Below are 17,050 nucleotides of genomic sequence, written 5' to 3'. Positions count from 1 at the left end.
CTGAGAATCCTGTCCAGGATTCCAAAAAATTACAAAGAGCTGACTGTATGAAAAAGCTATACATGAGCATCTTACTGTTAACAGACCTGAACAGGTCCAATTAGGCGGATACAATAATGTCTAATTTAAAACTGAAGCAAAGTATGTGTGTCTGTGGAATTGTGGCCACTTAGCAAGTGTTATGGTGGTATGTCAGATGGAGCTGAAATTATAGAATGAAAGGAAATTCGCCTAGGGACCAAATAAATGTCAGCACTGTATGAGACAATACAACACAAAACTGGAGGGAGGGTATGCATTTCATCAGCCAGCTCAATCTGGGATGTATAATAACCACTTTTTCTTCTCATGCTCCCTCTGCTCCCACACCCACCAGACCCACATATTCCCTGTGGCTCTGTAGTTCAGACTCTCCTTTTTCTGGAGTAGACTACTTGCTTGGCTCAAAGTCTCTATGTGGGTTATTGTAATGACTCACCTCACCTTCACTAACCATTCAATCATTTGTTTGGCACTTATTAGGCACCTCCTGTGTGTCAGAGCTAGTGGACATTGGAGATACAAGGATAAGTAGTTAGGTGTCTGCCCTTAAGGAGGGAAAATAGAACAAGTGGAACTTTTTGACAATGACCTTGGAAGGACAGGAATGTCCAGTCCATTATCAGAAAAAAATAAATTCTTACTAGGAGTCAAGAATACATACAAAAAGACCAAGGGAGGCAGCAAAAAAAGTTCTTTACTTGGTCCCTGGGTACTTTATCTATTAGATAAGATACTGAGTCTTGAATATATCTTGGATGAGCATCTTACTCTCTTCCCTCCAATTGGTCAGACTGGGTTAGACCAGTCCACTTCATCTGTTTGGACTAAGGGTGGGTACAGGGATATTTGTATGTGGGTCAGGCGTGGAGATAAGTACTCTTTAGGTCTTTCAGATCCTGCCTGCAAAAGGATGACTGAAGGAAAATGGTCCTTCCAGATCTCACCTCAGAGTAACACCTCTCGTTTATTGTGTGGCCATGGCATTCAAAAATGACTGAGCAAGTACAGCAACAAATCTGCGTCAAACTCTACATTAAGCTTGAACATTTCTCCACAGAAACTATGCAGATGATTCAGAAGGCTGCAGCTATGGGCAACTGGTGACTGGCAGCTTCATCACAATGTGCCTGTTCATGCAACATGTCCCATGCAGTTTTTTTGAGAAACATCAAATCACCTAGGTGACTCAGCCCCCCTATAGCCCAGATTTGGCATCATGTGACTTCTGGCTTTTCCCAAAACTAAAATCACCTTTAAAAGGGAAGAGATTTCAGACTGTCAGTGAGATTCAGGAAAATATGAGGCAGCAGCTCATATTGATTAGGAGAACTGTGTGAGGTCCCAAGGTGCCTACTTTGCAGTGGACTGAAATGTCATTGTCCTATGTATGTTTCTCGTGTCTAGTGTCTTCTTCAATAAATGTCTATTTTTCATAGTATGTGGCTGGATACCTTCCGGACAGACCTTGTACTTTTGCTAATAATGACTGTTCCCTTTAGTATATTATTTCATCAGAGCCACTGTCTTTTTTCCCACCTAAGGTTGTTTTTCATTTGTTTGTTTGTTTTTTCCCTTGAAAGACCTTAGTATATTTTCTTTCTTAGTTTCTGGCCAAGACTCCAGAAGTGGATGAGTATTCATCTTACCCCTTGATGGGGGCAAGTGGGACAGTAACCATTACCCTGTCAAATAATTACCCAAAATATGATAAGAGTCCTAATATTGGTATTTTCAAGATAAAGTGGAGGCACAAAGGAGGGAGTTGTTAATTCACACTAGGGCTAGGAGAAGGGAGGTCATATCTGCATAAGGGTTTTTTGGGTTTTTTTTGGAAAGTCGGTTAACTTTTTAAATTGAGGTCAAATACTCATAACATGAAATTTATCATCTTAACCATTTTAAGTATTCAGTAGCATCAAATACATTCACATTGTTGTGGAACCAATCTCCAGAACTCTTCTTGCAAAACTGAAATTCTATGCACGTTAAACATCAATTCCTCATTTCTCCCTCTACTTGCTGGCAGCCACCACTACGTTTTCTGTTTCTGAGTTTGACTACTCTAGATACCTCATAAAGTGAAATAATATAGTATTTGTCTTGTGTGACTAGCTTTTTCACTTGACAGTGTCTTCAAGGTTCATCCATATTGTAGCATATAATTTCCTTCCTTTTTCAAGGTCAAATAATGTTCTCCCACATGTACCGTATTTTCAGACTATAAGGCCCCCCCCCCCACCAAATTTGGGAGGAATAATGGTTGTTAATGCTGCTGTTGAGTTCTGTTTACATTTACATTGGTGAAATATTATGTTATTCATGTTATTAAATATTTTACCACATTGTTTGCTTCAAATTTTTTTCCCTATTTTCCTCCTCTAAAACCTAGGTGTGTCTTATGGTCCAAAAATACAGTGTATATCTCATTTTGCTCATCTGTTCATCTGACAATGGACAATAGATTGCTACCACCTTTTGGATATTGTGATTAATGCTGTTGTGAACATAGGTAAACAACTATCTCTTCAAGACCTTGCTTTCAACTCTTTTGGATATGTATCCAGAAGTAGTATTGCTGGAGTTTATAGTAATTCTGTTTTCGTTTTTTTTTTCAAACTTCTATACTGTTGTCCATTGCAGCTGTACCATTTATATTCCTACCATCAGTGCACAAGGGTTCCAACCTCCACATCCTAACACTTGTAACTTTTTTTATTATAGCCATCCTAATGGATATGAGATGATATCTCATTGTGGTTTTGATTAACATTTCCCTAATGATTAGTGATGTTGAGCATTTTTTCATATGCTTATTGGCCATTTGTGTGTCCTTTGGAAAAATGTCTATTCTAGTCCTTTGCTTATTTTTTAATGTTTGTTTTGTTGTTGAGTTAGAGGGATTCTTTATATACTCTGGATATAAGTCCCTTATTTGATAAGCAATTTGCAAATATTTTCTCCAATTCCATAGGTTGCCTTTTCACTGTTGATTGTGTCTTGATACGTAGCTTTTAATTTTGATGTAGTCCAGTTTTTTATTTTATTTATTTTTAGAGAAAGGGGAAGGGAGTAAGAGAGGGAGAGAAACACGGGACCTGGCCCACAACCCAGGCATGTGCCCTGACTGGGAATCAAACCAGCAACCTTTCACTTTGCAGGACTGGTGCCCAACCCACTGAACCACACCATTCAGGGTGACATAATTCATTTTATCTATTTTTACTTTTGTTACCTGTGATTGGTGTCTTATTCAAGAAATCATTGCCAAATCCAATGTCATGAAGCTTTTTCCTTATGTTTTCTTCTAATAGTTTTGTAGTTTCAGCAATTACATTTAGGTCTTTGATCCATTGTAAGTTAACTTTTGTATATGATGTAAGGTAAGGGTCGAACTTCATTCTTTTGCATGCAGATAATTGAGTTTTATAAACACCATTTGTTAATAAATGTAAAACTCCTTTCCCCATTGAATGGTCTTAACTCCTTGTTAAAGTGTATTTGACCATATACTTGCATAGGCTTATTTCTGGACTCTATTCCATTCTACTATATCTCTATCTTTATGTTAGTATCACATTGTTTGAGTATTGTAGCTTTATAACAAGTTTTTAAATTAAGAAGTATGTGACCTCCAACTTTTTGTTTTTCTTTTTCAAGATTGTTTTGGCCATTTGGATCCACTGAAACTCCTTAAGAATGTTAAGATGGATTTTTCTATTTCTGCAAAAAATTTACCCCTGGGATTCCATTAAATATGCTTATTACTTTGGTTAGTATTGACATCTTAACAATATTAAGTCTCCAATTCATGTACATGGATTTTTTTTTACTTATTTGTGTCTTCTTTAATTTCTCTCAGCAACATTTTGTAGTTTTCAGTGTGCAAGTCTTTTGGCTTCTTGGTTAATTTTACCAGGTAAGGTTTGGTCTGAGATACACTAAGTAAAAACCATCATAGACAGAATGCCTAGATTCTGGCCAGCAGTATGTGTCTTAGAGAAGAGGTTGCTTCCTGTAGAGAGGACAGAACAAAGACAGAAGACGGAAAGTGTTCGATGGTAACATCACCTACAAAAGCTGTGTGTGAGAGATGCTTGGTGAGGCATGTGGTCTGGCATGGTCAGGAGGGCTTCATGAAGGAGGTGGCAGCAAGCAAGGCCCTGAAAGAATGACTTCATAGAGACTCCTGGTTGGATAATTGTGTACGAAAAGGCTCAGAAATGGGAGTGAGCCTGACTAAGTATCTAGCTAAGGCTGTACTCCTTCAAAGGCTGAATATCAAGATGTTTAAAAATTGTGTCAAAACATTTGTGGAGAAAATACAGGCTCTATGAAGAAAGTAAACAGGGAAAAAAAGATCTATTCTTGAAATCAGAGATTTACAAGGATTCTCACCTCTGTGCTTTTCTTAAGGAAATTTTGGTTTTGGCATCAGGAGCTAGTGTTGCGAAATGACCCAGGTTTGGCATCGAAAAATCCAGATTTGAATGTGGCTCCTCCCTCTGATTTAAAAAGTCTCTCTTATTTGGAGACATTAACAGTCTCTTAGATCTTCAATTTTATACTATGTAAGCTAAGAATTCTCTATGCTGAGAATTCCTGCCTGTGCAATTTACCTAATAATCTAAGTTCAGTTTTTTCATGTGTGAAAAATGCAGATACTGCCTATCTTACAGGAATAGAGCTTAGTACAGTGTTTGGTGCCTACTAACTACTGAATAATGTGGGTATTTTATTGTTTTTTAAATCATCCTAGGGAGGACTCAATGAAGTTATGAAACCTGTCTGGCCAGGAAGCCAGGGTATATCTGGAGGTCCCAGACTGGAAAAACAAGCATAATTGGGTGGGCTGCAGGGATACAAAGCTTGAAAGAATGAATTTTAGCAGCACCAGGGAACTGGAAATAAAATCACCTGCTCTGCTTTGAGAGGCAACTCCTTTGGTAAAGGAAGGGATGTGCTCTGTGGTTTTTGGGTATTTTAGTGGAGAGATAGGGGAGACTTGCCTCATGGATGATGTGCAGGGACAACCATTTTGAATGTAAACAATCCTGGGGGGAGGCAGGTAGAAGAGGACTAAATGGTAATAGAAAAAAAAATACAATAAAAACATTTTAAAAATGTAAACAATCCTTGTACCCCTAGGGTGAGAAAACCACTCACAGGCTTTAGATTAGAATTATTTCAGGGAAGGATATAGTTGGAAAGTTAGCCTCTAAGATTATGGGAAGATTGGGTTTCAGACAGCAACACTGTGGGTTAACAGAAAATTAATCTTCTCAGCTTCCTCCTGTCACAGGAAGGTTGGCCTGCCCCTTCCTGTACTAAACAGATTGGAAAAATTTCCCATTGAGATTGTATAGCAGTGTACAAGGAGTGACCTGTTCCTTGAAAATGAATGCTTCTATTGCTTTGGATGTGGAGAGGGGTTTTCTTTCAACACAAACCCCAGCCTTATTGCTTAAGACCCTTCCCACAATTCCTGACCACTCTTAATAAAGTGCTGCAATTTGGCAGCAGTATAGTGAGCATGGGAGATGGCCAGGCTCTTATTTCCTAATTCACAGATAAGAGCATCTACATGATGAAAAACCCACTCAAGTGCTGAGGCCAACCCAAATCCCTCTCTTCTGTCAGTGATACACTGCCCTTTGCAAGTTTCCTAGTTCTCTTCAGTTTGAATCAATTAATTCTCTCCTGCAATATCTATTTATTGAGCCTCCTCTAGAAGCCAAGCATGAGCTCAGCTCCATGCACAGGAGTATATGACTATGCTCAAGGTGCTCACAGTTCAGTAGGGGACAGGTCATAATCAAATAACCACCATAAGCAGTGTATACCACAAATACAAGCAAGTGCTATGGAGGAATCACTGATCATGCTTTTTAAGACCCAGCCATGGCATGTTAACATATACCACATCCTCCCTTGACCAACATCTGTCTAGAGCAAGGTCCACAAATCAAACTCCTCCTCACTCTCTGTCTCCCTGCTCCCAATTCCCAGCTCTCTGAAATAAACAAACAATCCCTATTATTGTGACCAAAGAGAGTATTGACAAGGTTTTCACCCACATCTCTTCCAGCTCTCCTCTCCCCACCAACATCCACCCATTTTCTTTTAAGATAGTTATTTTGGTTTCCAGTGGCAAATACATGTAGAGAAGCTCTTTATTTCTCAGCGTTAGCAGCAGTTACTGTTTCTGTTTCAATGACCTCTTCCTTTTCCTGCTATGTCAGTTACCATGGGCTGCTCTTAAAAGGCAAAGACCCTGGTTGCTCTCTATCTAGCACAGAGGGGGCATTTAACAGAGTTCAGAAATGTCAAAAGGGTAACCTAGATTTGTAGCACCAGAGGAAAAATGAGTCCATCTGAGTAACCAAAAAGAATCAAATGTAGCCTATTCTTGATGTGGGGAACAGGTGTATAGAAAGGGTAATTTCATAAAACTGTGTAAGAGGGGACTCACTACCTAAGGGCCTCAAGGCCAAGCAACTATATTGGTTCTAAGTCCTTAAATTACAAAGTATTTATTTCTTTGATGCCTGCCGATTCATTTTCAATCAAGGAAAGTGCTGCACTGATTTTTCTCCAGGTTAGAAATGAATTTTACTCTACAAGAAGAAAGTTACTCAAATGTAAATAGGCCTGAATTCTTTAACTTCAAAGCTTTGGTGCTTATCCAAATTTGTTTTCAATTTCTTTTGAAGACATGTCAGTAATATACAAAGATGCTGTGGGAAAGTTAGATGGGCCACAGACTTCTAGAGCCAGAAATGAAATTAGAGATCATCTAGTCCTACCCTCTCATTTTTCTTATTCTCTCATTTTATAGATGGGGAAATGAAGACAGAAAGAGTTGATATGATTTGACTAACAATAAGTGGCAGAGGAGACATTAAAATCTAGTTCTTTGACTGATAGGTGCTCTTCAGCACTGTCTCTCATGATGACACAACTTACTGCCATAGGGATAAAGTGGGCTTCCTAGTAGCATTTCACTGTTACTGCCCAGGACTTCCTTCCAGTCTGGAACCCTGTGGGCACACTAGCTGGGCCAGACAGTTCTGGTCTGGTACTCTACCTCTCTAGGCACAGAACTCGATTAAAAAGTGGGCATGAGACCCAGAAGGAGACAATTGGTCTTTGTGAGCAGTATTTGGATATTGTGAGCGGTTTTCTCTCTTCCCTTTGTATATCACAAGCCATGAAGATGGAGGCTTAGGGCTGCCAGGGGCTATATTTCCCACCATGTAGAGAACCTGTCTGAAAAGAGGTGAACATACAGTGCTCAATAAGTATACCCACTTATAATAAACCACATTCCTTTTTTTATGGAAAATGTCAGACATCTTCAGGCAAATAAGAGGGGCGAAGAAAAGCAAAGTCCAAAGGGAAAACTAAGGTTTTTGCTGTAGTAGCAAAAATATGGGTTTGTGAAAAAATGATGTGCTCACTAGGCTGAGAAGTGGATTTGAATCCAGATGCTACCACTTACCAGCTGTGCCAAATAACTGGAATTAATAGTTCAGCTCTTAATAACTCAGTGAGAGAGCTTAAATACCTAGCTCACTGCCCAGCTCACAGAAACAGTGTGTTCTTTGTGGACTTGACTTTGGTCTGTTAAAACTCGTTTGTTCTCTCCCACAGACTCCTTAAGGCAAAAAAGATGGTCAGAGAAGGTTATCTACTATTTGGAGATATACCAAAGGGAATATCTTTGGTGGGAAAGGAAATTACTTTTAGTTCACTTTTAGGAGATGGCTGCTTTCCTTCTTTCCTACTAAAATGCGTTTATATTCAGTTCCACCACACATTCTAGTCTTCCTAGTGTGGAAAGTTCATTTATTGGACAAAGTACAAGATGAAATGATTTTTCATCATTAATCAAATCATAGTTACTAGTCATTCTTAAGGCTCCCTTAAATTATATATTGTACTCACTGCCTTTTTACTATTCAGAACAAAGGTCTGAAACTTTCCTCTTCTAATCAAATTTGAATCCATTCCATGATAGGCTCCCTACCGGTTCATTTTACACTACCTGCCTGGAAACATATCTGTTTAGACATGAATTCTCTACTGAACTGCATAAAGCACTTTATATTTACTAAGGTAAAGAAACCAAGTTAGTAATAACTATGGGATGATACTCCCTAAAGCTGGGAAATGTTATAGCTTTTAAAAGAGATAATGGGCAGAGACACAGGTTTTCTGAGCTTTAACTTCACAAGAACTAAAAAGCCAATAAGCTCATGTATCTTTTTAAAACAGGAAGGTTTCCTCTATTTCACAAGTTTTCTAAAACCAACACCCTCTCCTATTTGCACAGTATGAGGCCACTGATACACAAAAGGTGGTTTTAGAAAGGTCATGGATTGGGAAACTATGAGCTACCTGAAATAAAAGCAGTGACAGTCTTGCCTGGTGAACAAAAGGCTTCTAGGCTTATGGAATGTCAGCCCAAATCAAATTCAAATTCAACAGGAAGTACAGCATTAAAGTAAAGAATGTAGACATTACTGAGTAATGAATGATGTTTGTACAAAGTCATTCTAGATGTTTCAGATATAACATTAACATTGTTTGCTAAATAAATACATTAGCTGATTGCTGGAAACATAAATCCAGACTGCAAAAAATATACATGTGTTAAAACAAAGTCTATTTCTTTTTGTTTGATTTTATTAGCTTTTTCAAGATCTACTCCAACTACTTAAAACCCAAACATCCCAGAAAGGGGAAAAAAAAGTAAACAGCTAGATATTAGAGAACAGTACAGTTCGACCCCAATCAGGCTTCTAAGCACACTATGCAACCTGAGCCTAGGAGATTGGTATGGTTACCAAAGCACTGAACCCAACAGATGCTACAGAAATGTAGATAAAACAGTATAGCAGAAAAAGTGGAAATAGAAAGCTGATTTGATTGCTTTTCTTTGTAATCTAGTTTGGTTGAAAGATTCAGGGCATTTATTCCTAAGATCAAATAGTTAAGATTTTCTGTGCACAGACAGTCCCTATTATTCACTGATAAATTTGAGATTCTACCTGTGATACCCTCAGCATTTCATATGCACCCGTCAGGGGTTCTTTTTTTTTTTTTTACTTTATTTACTTAATTTTTTTTTTTTTTTGAGAGAGCGAGCAAGGGAGGGAGAAAGAGAGAAACATCTATCAGTTGCTTTTAGCATGCCCCCAACCAGGGACCTGGCTTGCAACCCAGGCATGTGTCCTGACTGGGAATCAAACCAGCAATCTTTCGGTCTGCAGGTGACACCCAGCCACTGAGCCACACTAGTCAGGACAGGGTTTCAATTTGGGAATGCTGCCACCACAGCAGTGGAATAGAATATGGAAGAGGGGAGCATGTGCACATATGTATATGCACACATGCATAGATGTGGGTACATATTTGCTGAATCTTCATGATAGTTCCAAATGAAGTCTCCACTATGGCAGAGGAGTCAACAGATGGCTTTGTAGTCATTCTTAGGCAAACCCAAATCTGGTTTAGGGGACAAGTGGTTATCAGAAAAGTGTAACTCAGTCACCATCCCTCCCTTTATCTCTCAGGCAGGTGCTAATCAGGGTATATGTGGTTGCCAGGAATCCTACTGCATCTTTCTTGTTCCCTAGGATAAAACAAGGAAATTTTCTGACTTCAAGGGAATATATAGGTTCAATGGACCTTAACAGTCAGGTGTAGAGCAGTTCTTTTCAATCCCTCTGATGCCACACTAGTCAAATGAACTTCTATCAGCTATGTATCCCATTACACATAAAGATTCTGAAGTGGGGACTATGGGTGCATCCATTCTACCCAGCCCAAAGGGCTGAAGAACAGAGGAGAGGTACAAAATAAAAACAGCACCACCCCTACTGGTGGAACAAAGCTCCTGGCTAATACACAGCCCCACCTACCAGTTCCCCTCACACCCCTTTCCTTGTTTTAAAATTAAGTAGGTTAAGACAATAAAAAGCACAAAACCTAAGCACAACTGAACAGACTTGGGATTCAGAAATAATAACTACATGAAGTAATGGCAAGAGTTGAAAACATACTCATTGACAATTAAATTGAAATTTTTTTCTCTACTTAAAAAACTTTTGGAAAGTTGTTTTACTTCTCTTCAGGATAAGAAACACCTCTTTCCATAATCTCTTATTACTGTCATCCTTCAGAAATAAAACAATATTTGGGTTTTAGCTTTTCTTACCTCCATCCGTTTACATGAAACTTCTCCAAAGTCATAAGCCATGTGGAGAAGTATCTCCACAGTGGAAAAAAATCACACTACTGTACTGAAAAAGGAGAGATAGTTGCTCAGATGCCAGTAGTAATGTTTTTCACATTCACACTTGTAAAATCCTTGGGGCTAGCCAGGGTCCACTGCCCCCTTCTCATTTTTCATCTTCTGGGAATTTGTGTTTTTTGTGGGTTTTTTTTTTTTTTTTGGTAAAATGCTGCCAATTATGCCACTGTCATGTTAGGGTAAACTAGCAGACATAACATAAATCCTAACTATATAGGAAATACAGTCATATCCTAGTACTCATCAGCTTCAAAACTCATCAAACCCTGTACTCATTGCATTTTGACAAGAAAAAAATGTTTTGGCACTTGGCGCTCGCTTGGACTTATTGCACTTGCTAGAACTTGTGTTCTAGCAAGTTCTAGCAAGAATGCCACCCTTCAAGAGAATATGCTTCATCACTTGCTGCTTGCTGAGTACTCATTGGTTTTGGCACCGGTCACGAATTCCAGAACAAATTAACGAGTACCATACTGAGGTACCACAGTAAATAAGAAATTACAAGAGGGCAGCCTGCTCTTTTGATGGGTCTTGGGCTGACATTACATTAGAGGGTCAGGTACAAAGATCAAGTTGCCACTTGATTAGTCAGAGAACTATACAAACTACCAAACTCCCAGGAGACTGCAGGGCAGGGCGTTGATTTATTACCCATTCCTAAGACTCCAATGCTCATATATGCTAACAAGTTCCTCCTTTTCTTAGTTATAAAACTATCCTGAGCTAAAAAGTGAGTTGGTTATTATTATTTATTTTCATAAAGAGGAGTTTTATTTGGAGAGAAGGGAATCTCAGCAAAGAAAATTGAAGGATTCTTGCAAACTTTTCCCCTTAGGCTACAAAAAACCTGACAAAGTACTCTTACTCCTTGGAATAGCATCTCTACCTCCACAAGAGTCACAGTTATTATTTTTTAGTTTTCCAACCCACTCAGGTAAAATTGCATAGGCATTGAAAAATTATTAGACCCTGGTGGGTTCCTCAGTTCTAATACACCAGGGCTGTGGTTTGATCCCCAGTCAGGACACATACAAAATCAATCAGACTTCCGGTCAAGATGGAGGCGTAGGTAAACACAGCTCATGCCCTTGCACAACCACAGAAAAAATTACAACTAAACTATAACTAGCACCCAGAATCATCAGAAAATCAACCTGTATGGAAGTCCAACCACCAAGGAATTAAAGAAGTCCCTTTCACCCAGACAGGTAGGAGCAGCAGAGATGTGGAAGAGGCGATTCTACATCTACGTGTGGTGGATAAAAATGAGGAGGGATACCTTGGAAATGAGGGATCTCAGCCCCAACCCAGCCCACCCAGCCCAGGGTTCCAGTGCCAGGGAGATAAGTCCCCATAATTTCTGGCTGTAAAAACCAGTGGAGGTTAGAGTGGTGGAAGTAACTGCAGGATTCTCAAGAATCTCCTGTTAAAGGGCGCCCAACGAATTTAGGACTTACATAAACTCACTCCTGCTGGGCTACAACACCAGGGCAGCAGCTGGGAGGGCACTAGTAGCATATGGGGAGAAACTGAAGTGTCTGGCATCAGGGAGAGCTGGGGTACAGCTTCCTTCAGGACAAAACTCCAGAGGCGAGGCAGCAGCACTGTTCCTTTCCTGAGCCCTCCCCCACACAGAGGCACAGAGCAGCAACACTGTATCTGAGACTCCATTAACCTGGTTCACATGGGTTACCCTGCTCTGAAGATTACTTAAGGCTCTGCCCCACCCAACTTAACCAGTGAACTTTTCTATAATAGGCCACACTACTAAGATAGAGAGTCAAAGCAGCTCTACCTAATACATAGAAACAAACATTTTAGGAGGCTGCCTAAAATGAGGAGACAAAGAAACATGGTCCAATGAAAGAACTGAACAAAGCTCCAGAAAAAGAACTAAACAGAATGGAGATAAGCAATCTATCAGATGCAGAGTTCAAAACACTGGTTATTAAGATGCTCAAGGAACTCACTGGGTACTTCAACTGCATAAAAAAGGCTCAGGTTGAAATGAAGGTTACACTAAGTGAAATTAAAAAAAAACTTACAGGGAACCAACAGTGGACTGGATGAAGTCAAGAATCAAGTCAATGATTTGGAACATAAGGAAGAAATAAGCATTCAACCTAAACAGCAAGAAGAAAAAAGAATCCTAAAAAACAAGGATAGACTAAGGAGACTCTGAGACAACATCAAACATACCAGCATCTGAATCATAGGGGGGCCAGAAGGAGAAGAGAAAAAGCAAGAATTGAAACTTATTTGAAAAAAAAAATGAAAGAAAGCTTCCCTAATTTGGTGAAGGAGACAGACATACAAGTCCAAGAAACAGAGTCCCAAATAAGGTGGACACAAAGAAAGCCACACCAAGACACATCATAATTAAAATGCCAAAGATTAAAGACAAAAGACTCCTAAAAGCAGCAAGAGAAAAGTGGATAGTTACCTACTAAGGAGTTCCCATAAGATGGTCAGCTAATTTCTCAAAAGAGACCTTGCAGGCAAGAAGGGGCTGGAAAGAAGTATTCCAAGTCATGAAAGGCAAGGACCTACATCCAAGATTGCTCTATCCAGCAAAGCTTTCATTTAGAATGGAAGGGCAGATAAAGTGCTTCTCAGATAAGGTCAAGTTAAAGGAGTTCATCATCACCCATCCCTTATTATATGAAATGTTAAAGGGACTTATCTAAGAAAAATATGATCAAGACTATGAACATTAAAATGGCAATAAATTCACAACTATCAACAAATGAATCTAAAAAACAAATTAGCCCTGCCTGGTGTAGCTCAGTGGATTGAGTGGGGCCTGCAAACCAAAGGGTTGCTGGTTCGATTCCCAGTCAGGGCACATACCTGGGTTGTGGGTGAGGTCCCCAGTAGGGGGCACGTGACAGGCAACCACACATTGATGTTTCCCTCTCTTTCTCCTTCCCTTCCCCGCTGTCTAAAAATAAATAAATAAATAACAAACTAAGCAAACAAGTAGAACAGAAATAAAATCACAGAGATGGAGATCATTTGGAGGGTTATCAGCTAGGAGGAGGATGGGGAAAAGGTACAGGGATTAAGCAGTACCAGTGGGTAGGTACAGAATAGCCAAGGAGATGTTAAGAACAACACAGGAGATAGAGTAGCCAAAAACTTATATTTATGACCAGTGGACATTAACTAAGGGGGTACTGCTGGTGGGAATGAGAATACCGGACAAAAGGGGGCAAAGGGGGACAACTGTAATAGCATAATCAATGAAATATAGTTTTAAAAATATAAATAAATAAATAAATAAAGTCAACTGATGAATGTATAAGTAAGTGTAACAACAAATCAATGTTTCTCTCTCTCTCTCTGTAAAAATCAACAAGTAAGCCCTGGCTGATGTGGTTCAGTGGTTGAGTCCCTGCCTTCAAATCAAGGTTCGATTCCCAGTCAGGGCACATGCCTGGGTTGCGGGCCAGGTCCCCAGTAGGGGGCACTCAAGAGACAACCACACATTGATGTTTCTCTCCCTCTCTTCCCCCCTCCCTTCCCTTCTCTACAAAATAAACAAAATCTTTTAAAAAATCAACAAAATTAAAAAAAATTACTAGTATCTGATTCTCCAAGATTCTAGGGGACCATTATCTTTTGTTATAATCTTAAAACAGATTATATTAAAATCATTTGACAGAAAACTGCTGAAAAATATCTCTCTCTGATTCAGGAGGCTAACAGAAAGTTTTCTTTCTGTACTTAAATCTCAGATCTATAGGTGCTTCTTAAAAATCAGATGAACAAATATCTATATATAAAAGAATTCAATCTTAAAATTCAAACAATATTGAAAACATTTATTAATAAAATTCATCCTACAGAATGCAAATGCTCAGTCTTTTCCTTTGACACTTAAGGCCAGTGATCCCCCTTTTCATTAATATTTGCTAAAATCTATGTAATAGGCTCTAGATTTAATTATTTATTCAGAACCAAAGTAAAGCCAAAGACATAAAGAAATCAAAATTAAAGTAAACTGGGCAGCTATTTAAAAAAAATACTGCATACACTTAAAATAAGATCGCACACTTTAATCTGATTGACATAGAGGGAGTATGGAGGACACAAAAGAAACTTAGTTTTAGCTCTGCTTTATGCATAACCAGATGCTCTATTGCAAAAGTACACTAAGGTTTTAAAAACCACAATTTATCAGAATACTTCAGGAAAACTATGTGTAATCCAGGAAATACACTATTTGCATAATAAGAAAATCATTACAGGCAATAAAAGATTAAAATAAAAGAAAGCACCAAGGTTTGGAGCGGTTCTAAGGTGAGTATCTTTGCAGAAATAGTGTAAATGCTATGGAAACATGCTAATGAAGATTGGTCCACATCTTATCATTTTTAAAAACATGTTTCTTTGGAAAAATGGCAATGTTGGCGGGAAGTGAAGCTGTCCTTTTAGACACCCAGCTTATTGGCCTGGGTGAGAACAACTTTAAGGACTGGCATGAAAGCAGAAGTCTCGCTGAAGTTGCTGGTGCTGACTATGTGGGTATGGATGGTCAAGCCTTCAGAGTAGTTTCGCATTTCAATGCTCCTTGCAATGTTGTGTAAACCATTGATGATTGTGGGTGAAAGCTGAAAAAAGGTGGAACCAAAAGAAGGAATTAAAGGAGAATTTCCCTTAAGACCCTCTAGAGACATTAAACCACGATATTTAAAAGGAGTTTGATATAAACACTATAAAACAAAATATATAAACCATTTAACATATCTAGATGCAGTTTTTTTAGACCAAGCAATATTTAAATTATAAAACAGAACCATGACAAAATGACATGTAAGGAAATTATTTATAAATTAAATATGTATGATAAGCCAGGACTTTCTTACAGAAAAGCCAGATTTCCTCCCCTAAGCTGAACCACTAATGAGTCTCTCCACTTAAAAGCTTTAATCTTGCCTTGGCCAGATAGCTCAGCTGGTTAGAGCATCATCCCAAAATGCCACAGCTACATGTTCAATCTCTGGTTAGGGCATACAAGAAGCAATAGTGAATGAATAAATAAGTGGAACAAGATTGATGTTTTGTCCTCTCTCTAAAATCAATAAATAAAAATTTTTTAAAAAGAGCTTTAATTCTTTAATTATTTTAGATATAGCTTCACACCTTTAAAAAAAGATTCTTAATCATGATATCTCAAAGTAAGGACCCATTTTAATCTTAAATCCTGTCTATAATAGATATCCTGAACTTTTGATCTATTTCCCTTAGTAGGGCAACAGCCCTAATTACGTGCTCAACTGATCTATTCTTAACTGCTTTTAATAATTCTGTCATCACTTAAAACCATAAAACCGATAGTCTGCTTTTTCCATTACTTGGTTTAAATGTTCACACTTTTGAGGGAAGACTTTATTTGGATCAGCCCATGGACCACACCACTTCCACAGCTATATCAACTAGCTTTTTTTGGTTTGGCTCTCATGAAATAAATGCTTATTTTTATCTGATGGAATTGGTGTAGGGAATGGGAAAGAGAAATGCTGAAATGCAATAATATAAAAAGTCCCAGTTCTTTTTTCCTATCCTAGTGCTTCTATTAATAAAGCAAAACTATTCTGGAAAGAATGGCGAGGTGGGAACAAAGGAACAGAAGACAGTACACTTTCTCCTACTGCTGGCTCTCTTCATGGTTATAGAACATTAAGTTGCTCATCTTTTGGCCACATTTCGCTTTGCCTTTGTATAATAGGCATGCTAGAGGAAAAGGGATCAGGAGTCTTGACCATGAGAAAGACTACAGTTTTGGTCTCTGAAAAACAGAGTATCTTCCCACTCTGATTTCTTGATTCATGGGACATAAAAAACAAACAGAAGGCCATTTATCTTAACATGCCAGTTTGTCCCCAGGCACACTACAGGCAAGTGCTGATAAGATGCTTATTTTAGCAACTAGGAATAAATGAATCCGATTCCCCACAAACTTACTGTCTGTTCCCTAAGTTTATCATATAGAAACTCCAAGCGTTTGCTGGCATCATCTAGCTTCCTCTTGGTTTGCTGCAGGAGAAGAAAAACAGGTATGTTATATTTGAACATTAACTTTTATCCAAAAATTTTGCCCTATCTCATTTCACTAAACCTTACACTCATGATGGTGAACAGCTTCATTTTATAAAGAAAGGGAGGCAACTATAACCAAGAAACTTGAACAGATTATGAAGCAAAGGTCAGTAATCTAATGGGAGGAAGACAAGAGGATGGGCCTCTTTCTTCTGGTATGCAAAATTAGAGGACTGGTTGGATTTCATGTGAACTGCAAACTCACTTGACAAGGTGTATGAATGTACAGGTGCACTATATCAAAAAACAATAGCAGGGCCATCTGGAGGCGGCAATGGGTCAGTATACTACAGAGGAAAATGTCTAAGTACACTCATTATAAATTGTGGGTGTTGGAAGGCAAACATATAGGTAAACTAGAATCTTTCAAAAATATTACTTACATACTTAGTCATTTGGTATGTTTAATCCTGACTCTTTCCGAGCATTTAAAAAACATCAAGAAAAAAAGAAAATTGTCATCTGGTAACTTAAGACTACTAAGAAGGAAGCAGTAAAATAAGTTCTTAAATTAAGAAGATCCACCCACCCCATCCTAATATTATAAGTACAGTGAGAGAAAACTAATCTAAAACCAAAGTGAAAAGTTTA

At 38.5% G+C, this 17,050-nt stretch overlaps 1 protein-coding gene across 19 annotated transcripts in view; it reads right to left on the bottom strand.

The window, feature by feature from the left end:
- Positions 1-14,394: 14,394 nt before the first annotated feature.
- The window catches only part of LOC114492776 (protein transport protein Sec31A), an 80,580-nt gene continuing 77,924 nt past the window's right edge, over positions 14,395-17,050 (bottom strand). For all 19 annotated transcript variants that reach the window (XM_028507301.2, XM_036027318.1, XM_028507302.2 and 16 more), the window contains 2 exons: positions 16,325-16,396; positions 14,395-14,970 (listed from right to left, as the gene is read on the bottom strand). In XM_028507301.2, coding sequence (XP_028363102.1) covers positions 14,791-14,970; positions 16,325-16,396 — 252 coding nt within the window. In that variant the 3' untranslated portion in view covers positions 14,395-14,790. The remainder of the gene's footprint in view (positions 14,971-16,324; positions 16,397-17,050) is intronic.

This window comes from Phyllostomus discolor, chromosome 1, assembly GCF_004126475.2.
Source record: "Phyllostomus discolor isolate MPI-MPIP mPhyDis1 chromosome 1, mPhyDis1.pri.v3, whole genome shotgun sequence".
NCBI lineage: Eukaryota > Metazoa > Chordata > Mammalia > Chiroptera > Phyllostomidae > Phyllostomus > Phyllostomus discolor.
This window is presented reverse-complemented; position numbering and strand designations above follow the sequence as displayed.